This window comes from Mustelus asterias (assembly GCF_964213995.1).
Source record: "Mustelus asterias chromosome 26 unlocalized genomic scaffold, sMusAst1.hap1.1 SUPER_26_unloc_13, whole genome shotgun sequence".
NCBI lineage: Eukaryota > Metazoa > Chordata > Chondrichthyes > Carcharhiniformes > Triakidae > Mustelus > Mustelus asterias.
The window spans coordinates 145,271-169,996 of record NW_027590080.1 but is presented as its reverse complement, the minus strand read 5'-3'; the positions used below and the strand labels follow the sequence as shown (position 1 = coordinate 169,996).

Here is a 24,726-nt window from a genome sequence, read left to right as displayed (position 1 = left end):
ATTGTTTTCAGAGAAGGATGTCGCTCCGAGCAGCCCAACCGCAGAGAGGTAACCCCAGTCTCTGACAGCTTCCAACACAGCAACACTTAAACAGCAAAAACTCCAACTTCAGAGAGGGAAACAGCACTGCCGTTTGTCTTAACTTCAAGCAGCTTCTGAAAGCAGAATTAAAGCTAGAATGTTCTGTGAAAAATAGCTGTCCCTCAGTCACATGACATAACCTGTCAATCACTCGCAATCGAGCTCTCCTCTGCCATCCCAGGGAAAACACTGAAACAACAGAACACTGCATTAGTTCAGATTAAAATCAACATGATGTCAATTATACTGCTTCAGTAACAATAAAGGAAACCGGCTACAGATAGCACGGTGCCGACAACATAACCTGCAGAGAGACATGATTAAAATAGAAACTAGAAGCAGGAGTTGGCCATTCGGCCCTTCGAGCCTGCTCCACCATTCATTTTGTTCATGGCTGATCATCGAATTCAATATCCTTCAATGTTCAGTATATTTCTTCAAGACATAGTTTGTAACAAAATGTACATTCCAACACGTCCTTCAGCCGGTTCCATGTGACCGGTGATGGGCACACAAGCTCTATGTGTTGCAGGCACCAGAGAGTCTCCTGTGTCCATCCATTCGACCGCACACTCTCAGCTCCACAACCAGTATCACAATCAGCGATTTCCCACACTATCTGCTGTTCTCCCAGCTCCAGCGCTGCTAATTCTACGTGTAAGGATTACAAGATCTGGACGCTGTCAGCATTTTTACTTCATTCCCTGACGTTTCGTGCTCTCTTCTACAGGCACATAAAGTTCCATTGTTACTCTCCCATCAAAAACACAGGCCTATGCTGGTGAGAACCCGACTCACCATCATGTCTACGCAAGGATAGCCTCTTGCCTGTGACCATCCCATTCTCTCAGTGCTAGAGTTATCTGATTAATTAGAACTCTGCAGAGAGAGGCTGACATGTCTCTGACAGTCGATGCTGCTTTCTGGGCATTGCCTGTGTCTGTGTGGGGATGGCCTTTCTACCATTTGACTTTCATTCTCATTTGACCCCATATGCCTCAGATTATATGCTATAAGATGCTTCACCACCTTGTCAGAACTTGGCAAGTTATTCATCCTTTTGCCTCACTGCAACCATATTACCCAAGCCTACTCAGGTCTCCAGTAATCTCCATCCCGATATACTTGGATTGATGTGGCAGATACTGTCCAGTCCTGAGAGAACAGAAATTTGCTCCAAACTCAGGTAGCCTTGGGGAAGAGTACCAAGTGTTGCTAAGTGCATCATTGAATTGAGTTTAACCTTTCTCCTCCCATTCCAGCCCTGTGTTCTTAACCAGGTCTTCCTCACTGGTCTCTCCAGAGCTGCTGCCTATCAAAGTGCTGCCCGTGCCAGCATTGCCTGAACCGGGACTTCCCCTGCAGCGAGTGGTTAAGGGCTGGAGTTCACTGTCTGGGAGTGTGGTGGAGACACGTTCAGTTGAAAATTTCCAAAGGGAATTGGATTATGATCTGAAAAGGAAGATTGTGCAGGGTTACGGGGAGAATTTGGGGGAATGACACTTAGTAAATTGCTCATTTAGAGAGTCAGTGCAGAGAGCATGGTCCGAATGGTCTCCTTCTGCTCTGTAACAATTCTCTGATTCTACCTGAGAGAGATACCAATGGCCCTTTGTGGACACTGGCTAAATTACCTCACCCTGTTTACACTGCAACATCACCAGCTTCCAGTTAAAATCTCGATACATTTCCAACCATTATCTTCACAGAATTATTGCGGAGCACCACGAGGCGAAATGTGTCTGCACCGGCTCACCAAACTAGGATTAGGAATTTGTCTCATTCTACTGCATTCTCCTCGTATCTTTGCACATTGTTTCATTCGCATGTTCATCGACTGTCCTCTGTGATGCCTCGAATCAGCCGGCCTCCACCACACTTCCAGACTGTACATTCCAGACCCGTACCACTGGCATCGTGAAAAAGGTTTCTCTCTCATCATCTTCAACCCCACCACACACTCCATTCCTGAGCCACTGACCATCCCATGTCCCTCCCTGTGACTCAGGGTAAGGACATGGGATTCCTGTGCTCTTCCCTTTCACCATCATCCTTTTTGTCATTTAATCACTCCGGCACTTCCATTTTGTTCTTTCCTTGTCACCCGCCCATCCCCAGCTCCCTGTCACTTAAAACAATTTAATTCACCGCTACTTCCAAGTTCTAATTTTAGCTAATTGAACTGAAACTAAATCTGTTTCTATTTTCACAGATATTGCCTGTCCTGCTGAGAATTCCTAACATATTTTATTCATATTTCAGATTTACAGCATCAATGCTATTTTGCCTTCGTTATGAACTGAAGTTGTGTTTCCTGAATGTCCCGCGCTGTACATTATTATTGTTAATGATCTTATTCTTAAAAACACTGTTGATTTACCCTGATTTCGGTTATTTTCCTCTCTCTGATCTCCAGTCTTTTTCGTAACGATCTCTCAGATTCTTGTGCCGAGGACCTGGCCTCTGCTCTCAGTACAAATCGCTCACTGACAGATCTGAATCTGGGTTACAATAAACTGGGAGATTCGGGAGTGAAACTGCTGTCTGTGGCTCTGAGGAATCCGGACTGTAAAATACAGAAACTGCAGTAAGTAGCAGACTGTGAGATTGTGTTTATAATAACTGAATATTCAACAATACAATTTCACCACTGGTATTTGTATAAAAAAACACTGCCCATTACTATTGGCGTCAGTTATGAATAAGGAAAACTGCTTTTCCTCTGACTCCTGTTGCTTCTCTCTCTGATCCCTGAGCAATGGGATGTCAGTCCCACAAATCTTTATGTCCAGGGAGTGGAGGAATAATGTTATGGTTCACCCTCTGAGGTCCTCTCCTCCTCCTCAGATGTGCCCAGCTCTCCCCGGGCACAGCATCAATTGATTTGTGAAAAGGGGGAGATTTGAGTGGATGACAGTAAATGGAGGAAAGGACATGGTGGTGGAGTTTCTCTGTTAGTCACAGGTGACACTACAGCAGCGAGAGGTGAACTTAGTTCCAATGATCAAGATGCAGAATCAGCTTGGTTAGAGATAAGAATTAACAAAGTTTAAAAGGTCACTTGTGGAATCATTCATAGGCCCCTGACAATAGTCATAATCTCTGACACTCCACAGGAAAAATAATGGGGTCTTGTAAAAGCATACTGCAATAATCACGGGTGGTTTTAATCTCCATATGCAAAGAAGAACAAAGAAGCATACAACACTGTAACAGGCCCTTCGGCACACCAAGCCTGACTCCTAATCCATATTCAGACCCAGTACTTACTGCCCATTCGCAGTTTCTATTCCTCAGTTCGTCTCCTGTTCATGTGTCTATAAAGATTCATGTTGGACATTGGTAACGTGCCTGCTTCCACCACCTCCATTGGCAGGGCACTCAAGGCACCCACCACCCTCTGTGTGAAAATCTTCCCCACACGTCTCCCCTAAACTTTGCCCCTCTCACCTTTATCCTGTGCCCTCTTGTAGTTGATCATTCCACCCTGGAGAAAAGTCTCTGACTATCCACCATATTGATGCCTCTCATAATTGTGGATACCTCCATCAGGTCTCCCCTCAGCCTCCCTTTTTGTAGTGAAAATAATCCGTGTTTATACAACCTCTCTTCATAACTTAACCCTCCTTGACCAGGCAACATTCTGGTAAACCTTCTATACACCCTTTCCAAAGCATCCACATCATTCTGGTAGTGTGGAGAACAGAACTGCAAGAATGATTCAAATGTGGCCAAATAAAGTTTCATACAGCTCTAACATAACTTGCTAACTTTTATACTCGATGCCCCGGTCGATGAAGACAAGCATGCGGTCTGCCTTCTTGACCACCTCATCCACCTGTGTTGCTACTTTCAGGGATCTGTAGACTTGTACACACAGATCCCTCTGTAGGTCAATGCTCCTGTGGCTTCTTCTATTTACTGTATAAATAGCTCAGATTGTCAAAAGTTGAATAAGAGATTGGTTCACAGAATCTATTCAAGCAATTTCTTGGAGAAGCACGTTCCAGTGCCAATCACACAACAAGCTGTTTTAGACATGGTGATGTGCAAATGTGTGGCGTTTCCAACAAAAATTGATTCCTTTCAGTTGAAAAACAGCAGCAGAAGTGTTCCAACCGTTGCTAATTCAAGGACTGTATTAGATTAAGTGAAGATGTGGCACTGGGGTTGGCACTGCTGCCTCACAGCGTCAGATTCCCGGATTCATTCCAGCTTTGGACAACTGTCTGTGGAGTTTTCACGTTCTCCCCGTGTCTGTGTGGGTTTCCTTCGGCTGCGCCTGTTTCCTCCCATAGTCCAAAAAAACTGTGTAGGTTGGGTGGATTGGCCATGCTAAATTGCCCGTTAGTGTCCAAGATGTGTAGGTTAGGTGGATTAGCAGCGTGAATATGTGGGGTTACGGGAAACCGGGCAACTGCAGATCTATTAGTCTGACATTGATGGTATGGAAATCCTATAATAATCTATAATAAAGGAAGTGATAACAGAACACTTCGAAATTAATGGCAGGATTGGACAGGGCCAACATGGATTTATGAAAGGCTGGCACGGTGACACAGTGGTTAATATTGTTGCATCACAGCCAGGGGCCCGGGTTCAATTCCAGCCTTGGGTGACTGTGTGGAGTTTCCACATTCTCCCCGTGTCTGCGTGTGTTTCCTTTGGGTGCTCCGGTTTCCTCCCACACTCCAAAGATATGCATGGTAGATGGATTGGTCATGGTAAAATTGCCCTTAGTGTCCCAAGGTATGTAGGTTAGGTGGATTAGCCCGAGTAAATTTGTGAGTTTATGGGGAGCGGACCTTGGTAAATTACTCTGTCAGTGTGTCTCGATGGGCCGAATGACGATTCCTACACTAGGGATTCTATAGTTGCATGATTCACACACAAGAGGTTATTAAATAAAATTGGAGCACGTGCGATTGGGAGGAATATACCAGCATGGATTGAGAACTGATTAATGGACAGAAACAAGGAGTTGGAATAAATGGGTTACTTTTGGGTTGACAGCCTCTAACTAGTGGAGTACGGCAGGGATCAGTGTTTGGGTCTCAGCTATTCAGAATCTACATCAATGATATGGATGTGGGGGTCAAATATAATATTTCCAAATTTGCGAATAATGGAAAACTAGGTGAAAATCTGAATTGTGAGGAGGATGCAAAGATGTTTCAAGGGGATGTGGAGAGGCTCAGGGAGCGGCCAAAGGATTGCCAGCTGGATGACAAGGCGGGAAAATGTGAGGTTATCTAATTTTGTAGAAAAAACAGAAATTAAGGCAACTCCAATTAAGGCAATTTGATACCTTGTTCATGAGGCACTGAAAGCTAAGATGAGAGCAATTAAGATAACAAATGGTATATTAGCCATTATTCTAAGAGGATTTGAGTTGAGGGAAAAGATGTCTTCCTGCAATTATATGCAGCCTTGCTGAGACCAACCTGGAGTATTGTGAACAGTTTTGGTCTCCTGCCCGAAGCAAAGATGTACTTGGCATGTAAAGAAGGTTCACTAAAATAGGTCCAGGGACAGATGGGTTGTCCTATGAGGAACAAAAACACTTTATTCTCAGGCCTTTAGAAGAATGATCGCTGAACTTATTCAAACCTACACTAATTTATGGGGTTCAATTGGCCAGATGCAGAAAGGATGTTTCCCCTTGCTGGAGGGTCTGAAACCTGGGACACAGTCTGAGAATAAAGGGCAGTTATTTAGGCTGAGATGAGGGGTATTTGTTTTCCATTAGAATGCTGGTGAATCAAGGAATGCAGGGATAATGCTGGAAATGGTGTTGAAGCAGAGGATCAGCCATGGTCACATTGAATGATGGAGTGGATTTGAAGGACAGAATGGATGACTCCTGCTCCTGTTTCTTAACGTTCTTATTGCAATAGGAATGGAAGGTAAGAGTAAGAAGGTTTTGCTGCAGCTTTACACGATCTTCATTAGATCACAACTGGAGTAATGTGTATAATGTTGAGCTCTTTATTTTAAAAATGATAGAATTGTATTAGAACCATAGAACATAGAACATTACAGCGCAGAACAGGCCCTTCGGCCCACGATGTTGCACCGACCAGTTAAAAAAAAAAACTGTGACCCTCCAACCTAAACCAATTTCTTTTCGTCCATGAACCTATCTACGGATCTCTTAAACGCCCCCAAACTAGGCGCATTTACTACTGATGCTGGCAGGGCATTCCAATCCCTCACCACCCTCTGGGTAAAGAACCTACCCCTGACATCGGTTCTATAACTACCCCCCCTCAATTTAAAGCCATGCCCCCTCGTGCTGGATTTCTCCATCAGAGGAAAAAGGCTATCACTATCCACCCTATCTAAACCTCTAATCATCTTATATGTTTCAATAAGATCCCCTCTTAGCCGCCGCCTTTCCAGCGAAAACAATCCCAAATCCCTCAGCCTCTCCTCATAGGATCTCCCCTCCATACCAGGCAACATCCTGGTAAACCTCCTCTGCACCCTCTCCAAAGCCTCCACATCCTTCCTGTAATGTGGGGACCAGAACTGCACACAGTACTCCAAGTGCGGCCGCACCAGAGTTGTGTACAGTTGCAACATAACGCTACGACTCCTAAATTCAATCCCCCTACCAATAAACGCCAAGACACCATATGCCTTCTTAACAACCTTATCTACTTGATTCCCAACTTTCAGGGATCTATGCACACATACACCTAGATCCCTCTGCTCCTCCACACTATTCAAAGTCCTCCCGTTAGCCCTATACTCAACACATCTGTTATTCCTACCAAAGTGAATTACCTCACACTTCTCCGCATTAAACTCCATCCGCCACCTCTCGGCCCAACTTTGCAACCTGTCTAAGTCTTCCTGCAAACTACGACACCCTTCCTCACTGTCTACCACACCACCGACTTTGGTGTCATCAGCAAATTTGCTAATCCACCCAACTATACCCTCATCCAGATCATTAATAAATATTACAAACAGCAGTGGCCCCAAAACAGATCCCTGAGGTACACCACTTGTAACCGCACTCCATGATGAATATTTACTATCAACCACCACCCTCTGTTTCCTATCCGCTAGCCAATTCCTGATCCAATTTCCTAGATCACCCCCAATCCCATACATCTGCATTTTCTGCAGAAGCCTACCATGGTGAACCTTATCAAACGCCTTACTAAAATCCATATATACCACGTCCACTGCCTTGCCCCAGTTCAGAGAAAGTTCACTCGGCTGATTCCTGGGATGGAGAGGTTTATTTTACGAGGAAAATTTGAGCAAATTGGAGCAATATCTCTGAAAGTTCAGAAGATTAAAAGGTGATCGCATTGAGGGGATGAGACAGGGTGGTTGCTGAGAGGCTGTTTCTTCTTGTAAGAGAAACCAGAACAAGGGGACAGATTTTAAAATGTAATTGTCAGTCCGTTAAGACTGAGATGAGGAGAAATTTATTTTTTAGATGGTGGCTGGTCAGTGGAATTCTCTTCCCTGGAGACTAGTGACGGCAGAGTCATTGAATATATTCAAGGCTGAGTTAAGAATGATTTTGGATTGAGAAGCGAATCAAGGGTTATGGGGGAGCGACAGGGAAAAGAGTTGAGACTACAATTAGATCAGCCGTGATGGAGTATGATCGAGGGGCTGAATGGCCTTCTGCTGCTCCTAGTTATTTTTTTCTTATCCCAATACGTCCCTCAGACTGCTCTCTGTGACCTGTGATGGATAAACAAGCTCTATGTTTTGTCCTCACCAGACGCTCTCCTGTGCCCATTCATTAGGCCACCCACTCAACCCATCTCACCAGCAGTAATTACCCACGCTGCCCCCAGGCCTTCCTGATCCAGCACTTCATCTTCCATTGGTGTAAGGATGGCAAGACCTGGATTTCTCCACTCTTCACTCATTCCCTGATGATGTTTGCTCTATTTCCAAACACATAAATTGTTACTCACTCATCAAACACATGCACTAGCCCAGGGTTGTCCAACGTGTGGACCAAGGGGCGAATGTGACCCTCGAAGCCCCTCAATGCGGCCCCCGGAGCGAGTTTCCAGAATCTCAGTCACACAGTTCAGTTTGAATGGAAGAATCTGCATGGAGCTGCTCCTCCAATCACATCCCGTTTCTTTCCCATGTTTGCTGCTGCTGGGTTTTTGAGCCAATCTGCAGCAAATGTGGGAGAGAAACAATTTGTGATTGATGAGGATTAAACTCTAATAATCATCTTTATTTATTACTCATTATTGTGCTCAGCAAGTTGTTTCTTTTCATATCTCAGTTTAGTTTTTAATTGAAATTTCTGCTGTGCCAAACTTTATCATTCTGAAATTTACTCATCGGCCCCTTGAGTGAGAAAAACATTGACGTGTGTTTGCCCAGTGAATATGTTGGTCAACCCTGCTCTAGCCTATGCTGGTGCCAGCCTAACGGACATGTCTCTGACAGTCAATGCTGCTGCCTTTGCATTGTAAGAGTTTTAACAACACCAGGTTAAAGTCCAACAGGTTTATTTGGTAGCAAATACCATTAGCTTTCAGAGCGCTGCTCCTTCGTCAGATGGAGTGGAAATCTGCTCTCAAACAGGACCCAGAGACACAAAATCAAGTTCCAGAATACTGATTAGAATGCGAATCCCGACAGCCAACCAGGTCTTAAAGAGACAGATAATGTGAGAGAAGGGAGCATTAAGCACAGGTTACCAAGATGTGTATTGTCTCCAGACAGGACAGCCAGTGACATTCTGCAAGTCCTTTGCATTGCCAGTGTCTGGGTGGAGATGTTCTTTCTACAATTTCCCTCTCATCTTTATTCACATATCAGGCTGTGCTGCACTCACCGTGGCAGAACACATCAGGACATTGATCCTTTTCCACTTTGTAACCACGTGTCTGAAACCTGCTCACCTCCCAGCAATCTCCATCCAGACTGGCTTGTACCGATGGGATAATCTCCTCCCATCCTGAGGGAACAGGAACTCCCTCTGAGCCTGAGCAGCCGGGAGGAGCCCCTCCAGGGGTGTGGGGGTTGGGGGGGGCGCAAGCCTTGCTGTGGTTTCTGACATTTCAGTCCTTCATTCAATAAGCAGAGCTCCCTCGCTGCTCCCTCCAGAGCTGCTCTTTGAAAGTCCTGCTGGCTGCCTTTGGAGATGCTGCCAGCATTGCCTGAACTGGGACTGCCCCCTGCCAAGGCTGCCTCAGTGGGCAGCTCCCCCTGCCTGCCAGCCATTAATTGTCCGCCTCTGCCAATATCACCTTCATAACTCTGCCTATCCTGCCCACACGGACACACCACCCATTTCCAATCCCCATGTTGGGACTTCAGAGCTTCTGGTAAAATCACAGCCATTATCTTCAACCTCACCACAAACTGCATTCCCAAACCACTGACCATCCCATGTCCCTCCCGAGCCACTCCGAGGAAGGACACGGGGATCCTGTGATTATGGTCCTGTCCCATCATCACTTTTATCATTTAATCACTCCTGTAATTCCAGTTTGTTCTTTCTTTGTTTCTTCCCCAGCCACCCACCGCTGTCACTTCAAACCTGTCAATTCACTGCCCGTTCCCAGTTCCAATGGAAACTCAAACTTTACCCCTGTTTCTCTCTTCACATGTATTTAGCTAACCTGCTGAGCATTTCCAGTTTATTTATATTTCATTTTCAGCATTGAGTATTTCCTCATTCTACAGAAATGCAGGTTGTGTTTTTGGAATGTCTCATCCAATACATTATTATTGTTATTAACAGTATTATTTAAAACACTGGGGATTGAGCCTGATTCCTGATATTCCTCTCTCTGGTCTCCAGTCTCAGTGATAACGCTCTCACGGATTCTTGTGCTGAGGATCTCGCCTCCGCTCTCGGTACAAAACAGTCACTGAGGATTCTGTACCTGGGATTAAACTCCTTCACAGATCAATCTGTCCCTGCTCTCCGCCGCCTCATACTGACCTGCAGGAGTCTGGAACGGATCTCGTGAGTGTTTGTGTTAATTTTTAGTGTAACAATTGAAATATAAATGGATTTAAAATATAAATGGGCCTGAACCTTACAAGCAGCAGCAATGGTAAGCAGATTTTCGGTATGTTTAAAAATTCTCCCAACCTGAAACTGCTGCATATTTCTCCCAGGATCTTCGGCACTGCGACCCTGGGAGCTCCATCAGAGCAGACAAGAGTCGGGGAAGAGACAGCACACACCCTATTTACAGCACAGTGACCCCGGGGATCTCTATCACAGCAGACTAGAGTCGAGGAAGAGGGAGCGCACACCCTGTTTACAGCACAGTGTCCCCAGGGAGCTCCACCAGAGCAGAGTTGGGGAAGAGAGAGCACGCACCCTATTTACAGCACAGTGACTCCGGGGGACTCCATCAGAGCAGCGTGGAGTCGAGGTAGAGCGAGCACACCCTATTTACAGCACAGTGACCCCGGCGATCTCCATCAGGGCAGAGTGGAGTCGAGGTAGAGCGAGCACACCCTATTTACAGCACAGTGACCCCGGGGAGCTCCGTAAGTGTTAGTTGATTGTGGGAGTGAATGGGTTGGTGTGTCGCTGGATGAATCGTTAGTCAGGGAGCTGAGGAGAGGTTCAAGGATTAGTTCTGGGTGTCGGGAGGGTGGTCGAGTTGTATTGTGTTGGGTTGGAGGGTTAATCAGCAGTTTGGATGGTGGCTGGGAGTTGGTAATGTTGTTGGGTGTCCAGTTAGATTTGGTTGCGTGGTCGGAGGTTGGGATTGGTTAATAGCTTTGGAGAGTAGTGGGTTGGGGTTGCTTCTTGAGTAATCAGTTTAAGTCAGAGATATAGTCAAGAATGTATTCAAGAGGCGGCTGCATATAGCACTTGGGGCGAACAGGATCAAAGGTTATGGGGAGAAAGCAGGATTAGGCTATTGAGTTGGACGATCAGCCATGATTGTGATGGATGGTGGAGTAGGCTTAAAGGGCCAAATGGCCTCCTCCTGCTCCTATCTTCCATGTTTCTATGTCAGGTCAGGAGAAGTTGGGATGGATGAGGCCAAGTTGGGAGGTTTAGTCAGATTTGTTCAAGGGCTAGTGGGAGGTAGTCGGGCTGGAGGGGAGGGAGAGATGATTTACGGGAGTGATAGCCTGTCAGGGGGAGATACCAGCAGTAGCCAGGCCTGTGACACCACAGCTGGTTCTGATGTGGGACAGGGTCGGGCAAAGAGCAAGCGAGCAGTAGTATTAGGGGACTCGCTAGTTAGAGGCATGGACAGGCGTATCTGTGGCCGCAATCGAGACTCCAGGATGGTGTGTTGCCTCCCTGGTGCCAGGGTCAAGGACGTCTCTGAGCGATTGCAGGACATTCTTAAGAGGGAGGGTGAGCAGCCAGAGGTCGTTGGACATATTGGTACCAACGACATAGGGAGGAAAAGGGATGAGGTCCTGAAATGTGAATACAGAGAGTTTGGCAGAAGGCTAACGTGTAGGACCTCGAAGGTAGTAATTTCAGGACTACTATCGGTACCACGTGCTAGTGAGAGTAGGAATAGGAGGATTAGGCAGATGAATGACTGGCTTGAGAGCTGGTGCAGGGGGCAGGGATTTAGATTTTTGGATCATTGGGATCTTTTCTGGGAAAGCGCTGATCTGTTCAAGAGGGATGGATTACATTTGAACTGGAGGGGGACTAACATCCTGGCGGGGAGATTTGCTCGAGCAGCTCGGGAGCGTTTAAACTAGTTTGGCAGGGGGGTGGGATCCAAAGCAGTAGGGAGACAGAAGAGAAGTTTGAGGACAGCACGGAAGTTAAAGAGAGCACATTAATTAGTAAAGGCAGTGTCAGTAATCCTCATACCAGACACATCAGACAGAAGCAAGACAGAGCAAGGGAAGTCCAGATTAAATTGCATTTATTTCAATGCAAGAGGCCTGACGGGCAAGGCAGATGAACTCAGGGCATTGATGGGTACGTGGGACTGGGATATTATAGCAATTACTGAAACTTGGCTAAGGGAGGGACAGGACTGGCAGCTTAATGTTGCAGGGTACAGATGCTATAGGAAAGATAGAACAGGAGGTAAGAGGAGAGGGAGTTGCACTTTTGATTAGGGAAAGCATCACAGCTGTACTGAGAGGGGATATATCCGATGGTTCGGCCACTGAGTCTATATGGGTGGAACTGAGAAATAAGAAGGGGGAAATCACTATGATAGGGTTGTACTATCGGCCCCCAAATAGTCAGCGGGAAATTGAGGAGCAAATATGTAAGGAGATGACAGATAGCTCCAAGAAAGATAGGGTGGTAATAGTCGGAGATTTTAATTTTCCCAACATTGACTGGGACAGCCATAGTATTAGAGGGTTGGATGGAGAGAAATCTGTTGAGTGTATTCAGGAGGAATTTCTCATTCAGTATGTGGATGGCCCGACTAGAGAGGGGGCAAAACTTGACCTCCTCTTGGGAAATAAGGAAGGGCAGGTGACAGAAGTGTTAGTGAGGGATCACGTTGGGACCAGTGACCATAATTCTATTAGTTTTAAGATAGCAATGGGGAATGATAGGTCTGTCCCAAAAATTAATATTCTAAATTGTGGCAAGGCCAATTTTGATGGTATCAGGCAGGAACTTTCAAAAGCTAATTGGGTGAGTCTGTGGGAAGGAAGAGGGACGTCTGGTAAGTGGCATGCTTTCAAAAGTGTGTTAACGAGGGTTCTGGGTGAACACATTCCTCTGAGAGTGAAGGGCAAGGCTGGCAGAATTCGGGAACCTTGGATGACTCGGGATATTGAGGCCCTGGTCAAGAAGACGAAAGAGGCACATGACGTGCATAGGCAGCTGGGATCAAGTGAATCTCTTGAAGAGTGTAGGGGGTGCAGGAGTCGAGTTAAGAGAGAAATCAGGAGGGCAAAAAGGGGACATGAGATTGTTTTGGCAGATAAGGCAAAGTAGAATCCAAACAGCTTCTACAAATAAAGGGCAAAAGAGTAACAAGGGAGAGGGTAGGGCCTCTTTCGGATCAACAAGGCAATCTATGTGCGGATCCACAAGAGATGGGTGAGATCCTAAATGAATATTGCTCATCAGTATTTACTGTTGAGAAAAGCATGGATGTTACGGGAACGTGGGGAAATAAATATTGATGTCTTGAGGAGTGTACATATTACAGAGAAGGAGGTGCTGGAAGTTTCAAAGCGCATCAAAGTCGATAAATCTGTGGGACCTGATGAGACATATCCCAGGACGTTGTGGGAGGCTAGGGAGGAAATTGCGGGTCCCCTCGCCGAGATATTTAAATCATCGATAGTCACGGGTGAGCTGCCTGAAGATTGGAGAGTGGCAAACGTTGTGCCTTTGTTTAAAAAGGGCTGCAGGGAAAAGCCTGGGAACTACAGGCCAGTGAGCCTCACATCTGCGATGGGTAAATTGTTGGAAGGTATTTTGAGGGACAGGATCTACAGGCATTTCGAGATGCAAGGACTGAATAGGGACAGTCAGCATGGCTTTGTGAGTGGAAAATCATGTTCACAAATTTGATTGAGTTTTTTGAAGGGGTAACCAAGAAGGTAGATGAGGGCAGTGCAGTTGATGTGTCCATGGACACTGATTAGATGCTCTGATTGTGACTGTTACTGTATGAAATGAGAGGGGAGAGATACAAAATGGTGCACTTGGAATACTGTGTGTGCAATTCTGGTCACCCTATTATAGAAAGGATAATAGAAAGGATATTAACTAGAAAGAGTGCAAAAAAGATTTACTAGGATGCTATTGGGACTTGGTGGATTGAGTTATAAGAAGAGGCTAATAGATTGGGACTTTTTTCCTTGGAGCGTAGGAGGCTGAGGGGTGACCTTTTGAGGTCTATAAAATAATGAGGGGCTTAGATCAGCTAGTTGGTTGATATCTTTTCCCAAAGGTAGGGGAGTCTAAAACTAGAGGGCAAAGGTTTAAGTTGAGAGGGGAGAGGTACAAAAGTGTCCAGAGGGACAATTCTTTCACACACAGGGTGGTGAGTGTCTGGAACAAGCTGACAGAGGCAGTAGTAGAGGCGGGTACAATTTTATCTTTCAAAATGCATTTAGCTAGTAACATGGGTACGATGGGTATAGAGGGATATGGGCCAAATGCAGGTAATTGGGATTAGTTTCAGGGTTTTTTAAAAAAAGGGTGGCATGGACAAGTTGGGCCTGTTTCCATGCTGTAAACCTCTATGACTCTATAAGTGGCTCTGGTCAGATTGTGGGAGGTGTAGTATGGGGATCAGTGGGAAGTGATTGGGGAACTCGGTTGTGCTATTCAGGTATTAGCCCAGGTGGTGAGCTGTCTAACATTACCTGAGTAACTATCCAGGTAAACTTTGTGGCTCTGTCCCAAGTATCTGACTCTAACTGCAGCAGGGGAGTTCCCCAATAGTAGTTAATACCTCTGGGACAATTCCCAGGTAGATCAGTGCGTCGGGACATCCACAGGGTCCCGATGCTCATCTTCGGATGTGTGTCTGGTATCTGGCGATCCAGAGACCAGAAGATTTGTCCCATTAACTCCAGTCTCCTGTTATTTACTCTGTTGTTCAATCTGTTTATTTCCTGTTTCATCTTTATTCTGTTTCAGGCTGGAGTGGAATCAGTTCAGTTCAAATGGAAAGAGACAGCTGGAGTCGCTGCGGGGATCAAGACGGGGACTGACAGTGACAGTGTGAACATTTCAATCTATAAACATTGCTGCTCCACCGGTTACAGTGAAATCCTGAATTGTGAAGATCTTCGACAGCTCCTTCCAAACCCTTCATTCCTGCCCCTCTCCCTCCCTATTCCATCCGCCCCTCCAGCCTGGCAGTGATTTCCCTGCTTACCTGGTTTCCAAGCTGGAAAACTGTTGTAGTTTTAGTCTCCACATTGAAGGAAAGATTGCTGCAAACCATTGTTTAAGCAGCAATGTGTTGTTAGTGTTCTCAGCAACAGAGTCTTCAACCTCCTTTCAAAAGGGAGCAGCAGAGATCATTCTCCAGAGAGAGAACAGTGTGTGTGTGATTCTGACAGTACCCAGCAGAGGGCAGATTGGTCAATCTTGTCAGAGTTTCCTCTCTGTCTCTGTGAATGAATTAAAGGCTCCACCAGCCTCTCCTCAAAACCTCTTTCACTATCTGGTGATTAAAGTGACACAATGCCACCATCTGCTGGCGGCTCACAGCTACTGCAGGGGCTGCTCTCTGTGAGCCTCAGACAAGTTCAGTCAGTCCCATGTCTGCATCTGGGAACCGGTTTCTGCAGCGTGAATATTGAACAATATTGAGTGGCATTGGAGTTTGCAGCAGGAACCCCGGCTGGTAAACTCACCCTTTTATCACCAGACACTGTACATGAACTCTGTTCCCTCATTCCCTATGGGAGATATTGTCTGGAGATTGTAGTTGGGGATGATCTCAGACTGTAATGTGTACATTTGATGCAGTTATTAGACACTAATCCCATTCAGAATGGGAGTGGGTAAACTCTGCTGCACTCTGTAATTCCTGTTTCCAAGATAACACATCTGCACATATTTCCAGACACACAGGCCCAAACTGACACCCACACACTCACAAACACACACACACACACTCACAGGCACAGAGAAACACACTCTCACAAACACACACACACCCAGACACTTGCACATTCTTACCCATGTACTGATACACAGAGAGACTTACAGAGAGAGAAACACAGAATCTCTCTTAAATACACACGACACGCAGCCACACACCCACAGAAACACACATCACAAACTACAAGCAACAAACTCATGCACGACAGCGGTTAATGACTTCTCAGCACCCCGTAACCAAATTAAATTTAAGTTGGACCAAAGTGATAGCATTTCCTCTGAAACAGACATCCCTAGAACGAAAGCAACACAGCAACACTGGCGCAGCATTGCACAGGATCAGATCCTCGGAAATGCAGTTTCCTCTTTCCTTGTTCCTTATATCTCACTGAGCAGATGCAGAGCGATAGCATCGAAAGGTAGAATTCACAATTTCACTCTGTTCCTACACACTCACCTCAGCTTTATTTAATTTCTGAATGTATGATTTATTTTGGATTATCCCAAAGATCTCAGGACAGATGCATGATGTCAGATATTAGCATTATTTATCAAACTGTTTATTTTACCATGACAGATATTACCTGGTGTTTGTCAGATTGTTGCTTTTCATCCATCTACAGTTGCAGATGCCGGAGCTGAAAAGTGGGTAGATATTCTATACCATTAAAAGCATCACATTGAATCGGGGAAATTCTTCAAAGACTATGAATTAATCACTTTCAAATTAATATCATTTCTTCAGAACAAACTATTCATATCATCTATTATGTCAATTTAAACTAACTTTATTGTGTTGTCTGGTCTGTGCTAGTTTGAACTGAATACTGCTCAGTTGGAATGCTGAAACTAAAGCATACACTGAAGCTAATAAAGAGTGGGGGACTAGTGTAAATACTGTAGCTAACAGTGAGCGTGAAACGAAAAAGACCATATGATATAGGAGCAGAATTTAAGGTATTCTGCTCATTGAGTCTATTCCGCCATGTAATCATGGCCGATAAGTTTTTCAACCCCATTCTCCCGTCTTTTCCCCATAACATTTGATCCCCTTACCAATCAAGAACATGTCTATCTCTGTCTTAAATACACTCAATGAACTGGCCATGCACAGCCTTCTATGGCAATGAATTGCACAGATTCACGACCCTCTGGCTGAAGAAAATCTTCCTCATCTTGGTGCAAAAGGGTCGTCCTTTTATTCTGAGGCTTTACCCTCGGATCATAGTCTCTCCTACAAATGGAAGCATCTTCCTCATGTCCACTCTATTCAGGCCTTTCAGTATTCTGTAAGTTTCAATGAGGACCCGCTCATCTTTCTAAACTCCGAGAACAGACGATAGTCAACATGGTTTTGTGAGACGGTAGTCAACATGGTTTTGTGAGAGGGAGGTCATGCCTCACGAACCTGGTGGTGTTTTTTGAAGAAGTGACCAAAATGGTTGACGAAGGAAGGGCCGTGGATGTTGTCTATATGGACTTTAGTAAAGCGTTTGACAAAGTCCCTCATGGTAGGCTAGTGAAAAAGGTTGGATCCCATGGGATAAAGGGGGAGGTGGCTAGATGGGTGGAGAACTGGCTTGGTCATAGAAGACAGAGGGTGGTAGTGGAAGGGTCTTTTTCCGGCTGGAGGCCTGTGACTAGTGGTGTTCCGCAGGGCTCTGTATTGGGACCTCTGCTGTTTGTGATTTATATAAATGATCTGGAAGAAGGAGTAACTGGGGTGATCAGTAAGTTTGCGGACGACACAAAACTGGCAGGACTTGCAGATAGTGAGGAACATTGTCAGAGGCTACAGAAGGATATAGATAGGCTGGAAATTTGGGCAAGGAAATGGCAGATGGAGTTCAATCCTGATAAATGCGAAGTGATGCATTTTGGTGGGAATAATGTAGGGAGGAGCTACACGATAAATGGAAGAACCATAAAGGGTGTAGAGACGCAGAGGGACCTGGGTGTGCAAGTCCACAGATCATTGAAGGTGACGTCACAGGTGGAGAAGGTGGTGAAGAAGGCATATGGCATGCTTGCCTTTATAGGACGGGGCATAGAGTATAAAAGTTGGGGTCTGATGTTGCAGATGTATAGAACGTTGGTTCGGCCGCATTTGGAATACTGCGTCCAGTTCTGGTCGCCACACTACCAGAAGGACGTGGAGGCTTTGGAGAGAGTACAGAGGAGGTTTACCAGGATGTTGCCTGGTATGGAGGGGCTTGGTTATGAGGAGAGATTGGGGAAACTGGGGTTGTTCTCCTTGGAAAGACGGAGGATGAGGGGAGACTTAATAGAGGTGTATAAAATTATGAAAGGCATAGATAGGGTGAACGGTGGGAAGCTTTTCCCCGGGTCGGTGGTGACGTTCACGAGGGGTCATAGGTTCAAGGTGAAGGGGGGGAGGTTTAACACAGATATCAGAAGGACATATTTCACACAGAGGGTCGTGGGGGCCTGGAATGTGTTGCCGGGCAAGGTGGTGGAGGCGGACACACTGGGAACGTTTAAGACTTATCTAGACAGCTATATGAACGGAGTGGGAATGGAGGGATACAAAAGAGTGGTCTAGTTTGGACCAGGGAGCGGCGCGGGCTAATTGTTCCTTGTTTCTCGTTTCAAGGCTTCATTCTATGATCATCTTGCTGGTGCCAGTACAGAGCGAGACTGCGGATAGTTGGGAACCTGTCTCGGGGGCAGGGAATTCATATGTTGTTCGTGGAAGTGGAAATGACGGGTTGGGAAGCATTTTCCGATCAGGGCCATTGTGATCTCCTGGACTCGTTTCGATCGCCTCAGGGGGTCGGAGAGGAATTTCCCAGATTTTTTTTCCCCATATTGGCCCTGGGGTTTTTCACTCTGGGTTTTCGCCTCTCCCTGGAGATCACATGGTCTGGAATGGGGGGGTGGGGGTAAGTTAATAGGTTGTAATGAACAAAGCATCGTAGCTGTGAGGGACAGCTCGGTGGATAGGATATTGGTATGTAGATAGGCTGGAAAATTGGGCGGGGATCCTGGATTCAGGATTCAATCCTGGACCGGGGAGCGGCGCGGGCTTGGAGGGCCGAAGGTCCTGTTCCTGTGCTGTATTGTTCTTTGTTCTTTGTCCTCAAATGCTCCTCCAACGTCCAGCTTTTTATTCCCGGGATCATTCTTGTGAACCTCTTCTGGACTTTCTCCAGGGCCAGCACATTCTTTAATACAGGTCCAAATTTGCTCACAATACTCCAAAGGTAGTCTGACCAGAGCCTTATAAAGCTTCAGCAGTACATCCCTGGTTTTGGTGGCACAAATTATTTTAATTTCTAAATGTGGCAAAGACCTTAAAGTTAACAAATAAAACTCAGCTGATAAAGTCATTTATTACATGTCAATGTCCCAGATTGGTCAGTCATGGTTGACCGAACAACAGGAGATTCAGATGCAGCTTCCAGTCACTTTCTCATCTGCTGGAATTTTAATTGATGATTTATCTTTTGATTTGATTTATTACTGTCACATGTATTAACGTACAGTGTAAAGTATTGTTTCTTGCACGCAAGACAGGCAGAGCATAACATTCTTAGAGAAGGAAAGGAGAGAATGCAAAATGTAGTGTTACAGTGATAGCTCGGGTGTAGCAATGCACGAGGGTGTATTAATGCAAGATAGGTCCATTCAAAAGTCTGACGGCAGCTGGGAAGAAGCTGTTCTTGGGTCGGTTGGAACGCAACCTCAGACGTAGAGCAGGAGTCATAAAAAAATGAGACAACCAGAAAGAATGCTTTCGATGGTGCATTTGTAAACGTTGCTGAGAGTGGGCATGCCAAATTTCCTTTGTGATCGCCTTGGACAAATATTAAATTGGAGAGATGATAATGTTTGAATTGTAATATCTAATGGTGTAAAGTATCTGGGAGCAGAGTGGATTTGATAAAGGCTGGAATACAGACTGGGGGAATGAGCGGGAAGATGTGCTGAATGAGTGGTTCTTGTTGTAGGAGAGGGATGGATGGAGAGAGGGAAGGAGGATGAGATGGATAGAGGGAGGGTGAGATGGATGCAGGGAGGGTGAGATGGATAGAGGGAGGATGAGATGGATAGAGGGTGAGATGGATGCAGGGAGGGCGAGATGGATAGAGGGAGGATGAGATGGATAGAGGGTGAGATGGATGCAGGGAGGGTGAGATGGATAGAGGGAGGATGAGATGGATAGAGGGTGAGATGGATGCAGGGAGGGTGAGATGGATAGAGGGAGGATGAGATGGATAGAGGGTGAGATGGATGCAGGGTGGGTGAGCTGGATGCAGAGTGAGTGAGATGGATAGAGGGAGGGTGAGATGGATGGATGGAGAATTTGAGAAGCTGCAGTTTACATTTGAAGAGGTTCCCAGTGCCTCTGAGCAGCTGAACTGGGGAAGCCTTTTGGGCAGAGACTGTGCTGCTGCTGTTTCCCTCCCTGGCCGCCAGGGGTCGCTGTAACACTCCCGGCTGCTGCTCCTCCTCCCAGTGTCACCTCTGGCCGAGCCGCTGCTCGTTGGCGGAGGGTTTTTTTTTGTCTCTTTGACTTCTGTCTTCCTGGAAACTCCTCTTTTCCTCTTTTCCTCCTTGGTTTCTGACGGTGATTTATCTTGTGGGTCCTGCTCTCTGAGTCCCTGCATTGCCCTGCCTCGACTGGATAACGAAGGAAATAAAGGAGAGTATTAAAATAAAAACAGCTGCGTACAGAGTGGCCAAAAATAGTGGAGAAACAAGTGATTGGGAAAAATTTAAGAAACAACAAAGAGAGACTAAGAAAGCGATAAAGAAAGGAAGGATAGACTATGAAGCTAGGCTAGCAATTAATATAAAAAATGATAGTAAAAGTTTTTATAAATATATAAAAAGGAATAGAGTGGCTCGAGTGAATGTTGGACCCTTGGAGGACGAGAGGGGGGAGTTAATAGTGGGAAATGAGGATATGGCTGAGTCTTTAAATAAGTTTTTTGTGTCGGTCTTCACGGTGGAGGACACAAATAGTTTGCCAAATATTAACGATAGAGGGTTGGCAGCAGGAGAAATACTTAATACAATTAATGTTACCAGAGAGGCAGTGCTGGGTAGACTAATGGGACTGAAGGTGGACAAGTCCCCGGGTCCAGATGGAATGCATCCCAGGGTATTGAAAGAAATGTCAGAGGTAATAGTGGATGCGTTAGTGATTATTTATCAAAACTCGTTGCATTCTGGGGTAGTGCCGGTTGATTGGAAAACGGCTAATGTTACGCCGCTGTTTAAAAAAGGAAGGAGACAAAAGGCGGGTAACTATAGGCCGGTCAGCTTAACGTCTGTAGTAGGGAAAATGCTGGAATCCATTATTAAAGAGGAGATAGCAGGGCATCTGGATAGAAATGGTTCGATCAATCAGACGCAGCATGGATTCATGAGGGGAAAGTCGTGCTTGACGAACATGTTGGATTTTTATGAAGATGTGACTAGGGCGGTTGATGGAGGAGAACCGGTGGATGCGGTGTTTTTGGATTTCCAAAAGGCGTTTGATAAGGTGCCCCATAAAAGGCTGCTGAAGAAGATTAGGGCACACGGAGTTGGGGGTAGTGTGTTAAAGTGGATTGGGGACTGGCTATCCGACAGGAAGCAAAGAGTCGGAATAAATGGGTGTTTTTCCGGTTGGAGGAAGGTAACTAGTGGCGTGCCGCAGGGATCGGTACTCGAGCCGCAACTGTTTACCATTTATATAGATGATCTGGAGGAGGGGACGGAGTGTAGGGTAACGAAGTTTGCAGACGACACAAAGATAAGTGGAAAAGTGAATCGTGTGGAGGACGGAGAAGATCTGCAGAGAGATTTGGACAGGCTGAGTGAGTGGGCGAGGATATGGCAAATGGAGTATAACGTTGAGAAATGCGAAGTTATACACTTTGGAGGAAATAATAACAAATGGGATTACTATCTCAATGGAAACAAATTAAAACATGCTACCGTGCAAAGGGACCTGGGGGTCCTTGTGCATGAGACGCAAAAGCCCAGTCTGCAGGTACAACAGGTGATCAAGAAGGCAAATGGGATGTTGGCCTATGTTGCGAGGGGGATAGAATATAAAAGCAGGGATGTCTTGATGCACCTGTACAGGGCATTGGTGAGGCCGCAGCTGGAATACTGTGTGCAGTATTGGTCCCCTTATATGAGGAAAGATATATTGGCATTGGAGGGAGTGCAGAGAAGGTTCACCAGGTTGATACCGGAGATGAGGGGTTTGGATTATGAGGAGAGGCTGAGGAGATTGGGTTTGTACTCGTTGGAGTTTAGAAGGATGAGGGGGGATCTTATGGAGACTTATAAGATAATGCGGGGGCTGGATAGGGTGGAGGCGGAGAGATTCTTTCCACTTAGTAAGGAAGTTAAAACTAGAGGACACAGCCTCAAAATAAAGGGGGGTCGGTTTAAGACAGAGTTGAGGAGGAACTTCTTCTCCCAGAGGGTGGTGAATCTCTGGAATTCTCTGCCCACTGAGGTGGTGGAGGCTACCTCGCTGAATATGTTTAAAGCGCGGATGGATGGATTCCTGATCGGTAAGGGAATTAAGGGTTATGGGGATCAGGCGGGTAAGTGGTACTGATCCACGTCAAATCAGCCATGATCTTATTGAATGGCGGGGCAGGCTCGAGGGGCTAGATGGCCTACTCCTGCTCCTATTTCTTATGTTCTTATGTTCTTACTGGCAGCCTCTGTGAACTCCATCTCGCTTCTTGGGTTAACTGGTTGTAACTGAAACTCAGTGTTTCTATCATTCATTGTGGACTTCTGAATAGAAACAACCATTTCTTTAACCTCTCTAACTCTGACAATGTCGTAAACCTTAAATTAAAATGCAGGGACACAAAAAACCCGCAGGCAGGCAGCTTTGTTTAACACGAAGTGAAATTAAAGTTTTGGCTCTTTCTTAACACACAAGCACAGAAACACAAATTCAACTTAAACTCATGAATTATTATCTGATGCCTACAAACATAAACTATTTCACAGCAGTAAAGCCCAAGATGCTGTATTCTTTATTAATTGCTACCTACACTTGCCCTGCTAAAGGCAATGATCAATGTGCATACACGTCCAGTCCCTCTGATCCTGCAATCCATTAACAATTCCACCGATTATTTTATATTCCTTCCTCATCTGCATGTTTCCTGAAAGTATCACCTCACCCGTCTCTGCATTGAACTTAATCTGCCACCTGTCTGTACACTCCACTATTGTCTGTTTTTCAGTCCCAAGCTCTTCTCACAGTTTACGATGCCTCAAAGGTTTCTGTGATCAACAAACTTTGAAATTTTCCTCTATACTCAGCTCAGTCCTAAATCTGCTTCCCCTTATTTTGAAGACATTCCCCCGACAACAACAGACCAAGTGTCAATTCCTAATTTTGGAGCGAACACACGGACATGTTCAAATCCCCATTCCCTGTCCACTCCACACTGTCAGACCCAGAAACAACATTGTGCCTGTTTGATGACAGTTGTCTGATTAACTATTATAAACGCTGCAACATCAATGATCCAAACTGACTGAGTGTTTCCTGATGACGGCCGCATGGAAGGTAGAAAATGAAGAGATTAGCCGCTGTCAGGAGGGTAGAGTCAGTCTGGTGAAATGGAGCAACAATCTCACCCGCCTTATCAATCTCTCACTCACTCTCTCAAAATCTCTCCCTCACACACTCTTCTTTCCCCTGTTGCTCATGTTTCAACAGAAAAACATTTCAATAAAACCTGAGCACCACACAAGCCCCTAAAATACTTGCAGCAAGATCCCACAACACAGGGAGAGGAGAGAGAATGGGGATGTGTTCCTGATCTCACTGGGGATTGTATATTGATTCTGTCTCTCTTCCAAACTATCCTCAAGTATCTTAACACTTAATTACTTTCAATTCAATTAAAACTGACCAGCATATTCTCCCCGGTTCCATTCTGTTAACCTCCCCGCGACCTCCCCCGCGTTCAATAAACTCGGCGCATAGAACATAGAACATAGAAAGTCACAGCACAAACAGGCCCTTCGGCCCACAAGTTGCGCCGATCACATCCCCACCTCTAGGCCTATCTATAGCCCTCAATCCCATTAAATCCCATGTACTCATCCAGAAGTCTCTTAAAAGACCCCAACGAGTTTGCCTCCACCACCACCGACGTCAGCCGATTCCACTCACCCACCACCCTCTGAGTGAAAAACTTACCCCTGACATCCCCCCTGTACCTACCCCCCAGCACCTTAAACCTGTGTCCTCTCGTAGCAACCATTTCAGCCCTTGGAAATAGCCTCTGAGAGTCCACCCTATCCAGACCCCTCAACATCTTGTAAACCTCTATCAGGTCACCTCTCATCCTTCGTCTCTCCAGGGAGAAGAGACCAAGCTCCCTCAACCTATCCTCATAAGGCATGCCCCCCAATCCAGGCAACATCCTTGTAAATCTCCTCTGCACCCTTTCAATGGCTTCAACATCTTTCCTGTAATGAGGTGACCAGAACTGCGCGCAGTACTCCAAGTGGGGTCTAACCAGGGTCCTATAAAGCTGCAGCATTATCTCCCGACTCCTAAACTCAATCCCTCGATTAATGAAGGCTAGTACGCCATACGCCTTCTTGACCGCATCCTCCACCTGCGAGGCCGATTTAAGAGTCCTATGGACCCGGACCCCAAGGTCCTTCTGATCCTCTACACTGCTAAGAATGGTACCCTTCATTTTATACTGCTGCTCCATCCCATTGGATCTGCCAAAATGGATCACCACACACTTATCCGGGTTGAAGTCCATCTGCCACTTCTCCGCCCAGTCTTGCATTCTATCTATGTCTCGCTGCAACTTCTGACATCCCTCCAAACTATCCACAACACCACCTACCTTGGTGTCGTCAGCAAACTTACCAACCCATCCCTCCACTTCCTCATCCAGGTCATTTATGAAAATGACAAACAGCAAGGGTCCCATCTGTCAATCCCTCGCCCCAATTCTCACTCCCTCGCTGAGTTTCTCCATTCCTCACAACCCTTCTTACTCAGTGATCACCAAACATCCTCCTTCACCCCGTCTCCCCATCCTTCACTCCACACCTCACTATCACTCCTTCTCTCA

The 24,726-nt window shown here is 45.9% G+C and overlaps 1 protein-coding gene across 1 annotated transcript in view; it reads left to right on the top strand.

The window, feature by feature from the left end:
• Positions 1–16,505, top strand: part of LOC144482099 (NACHT, LRR and PYD domains-containing protein 3-like) — a 34,896-nt gene extending 18,391 nt beyond the window's left edge. Inside the window, exons 4-6 of the mRNA XM_078201332.1 lie at positions 2,498–2,668; positions 9,887–10,054; positions 14,654–16,505. Of these exons, the coding sequence (XP_078057458.1) occupies positions 2,498–2,668; positions 9,887–10,054; positions 14,654–14,741 (427 nt within the window). The 3' untranslated portion in view covers positions 14,742–16,505. The remainder of the gene's footprint in view (positions 1–2,497; positions 2,669–9,886; positions 10,055–14,653) is intronic.
• The last annotated feature ends 8,221 nt before the right edge of the window (positions 16,506–24,726 follow it).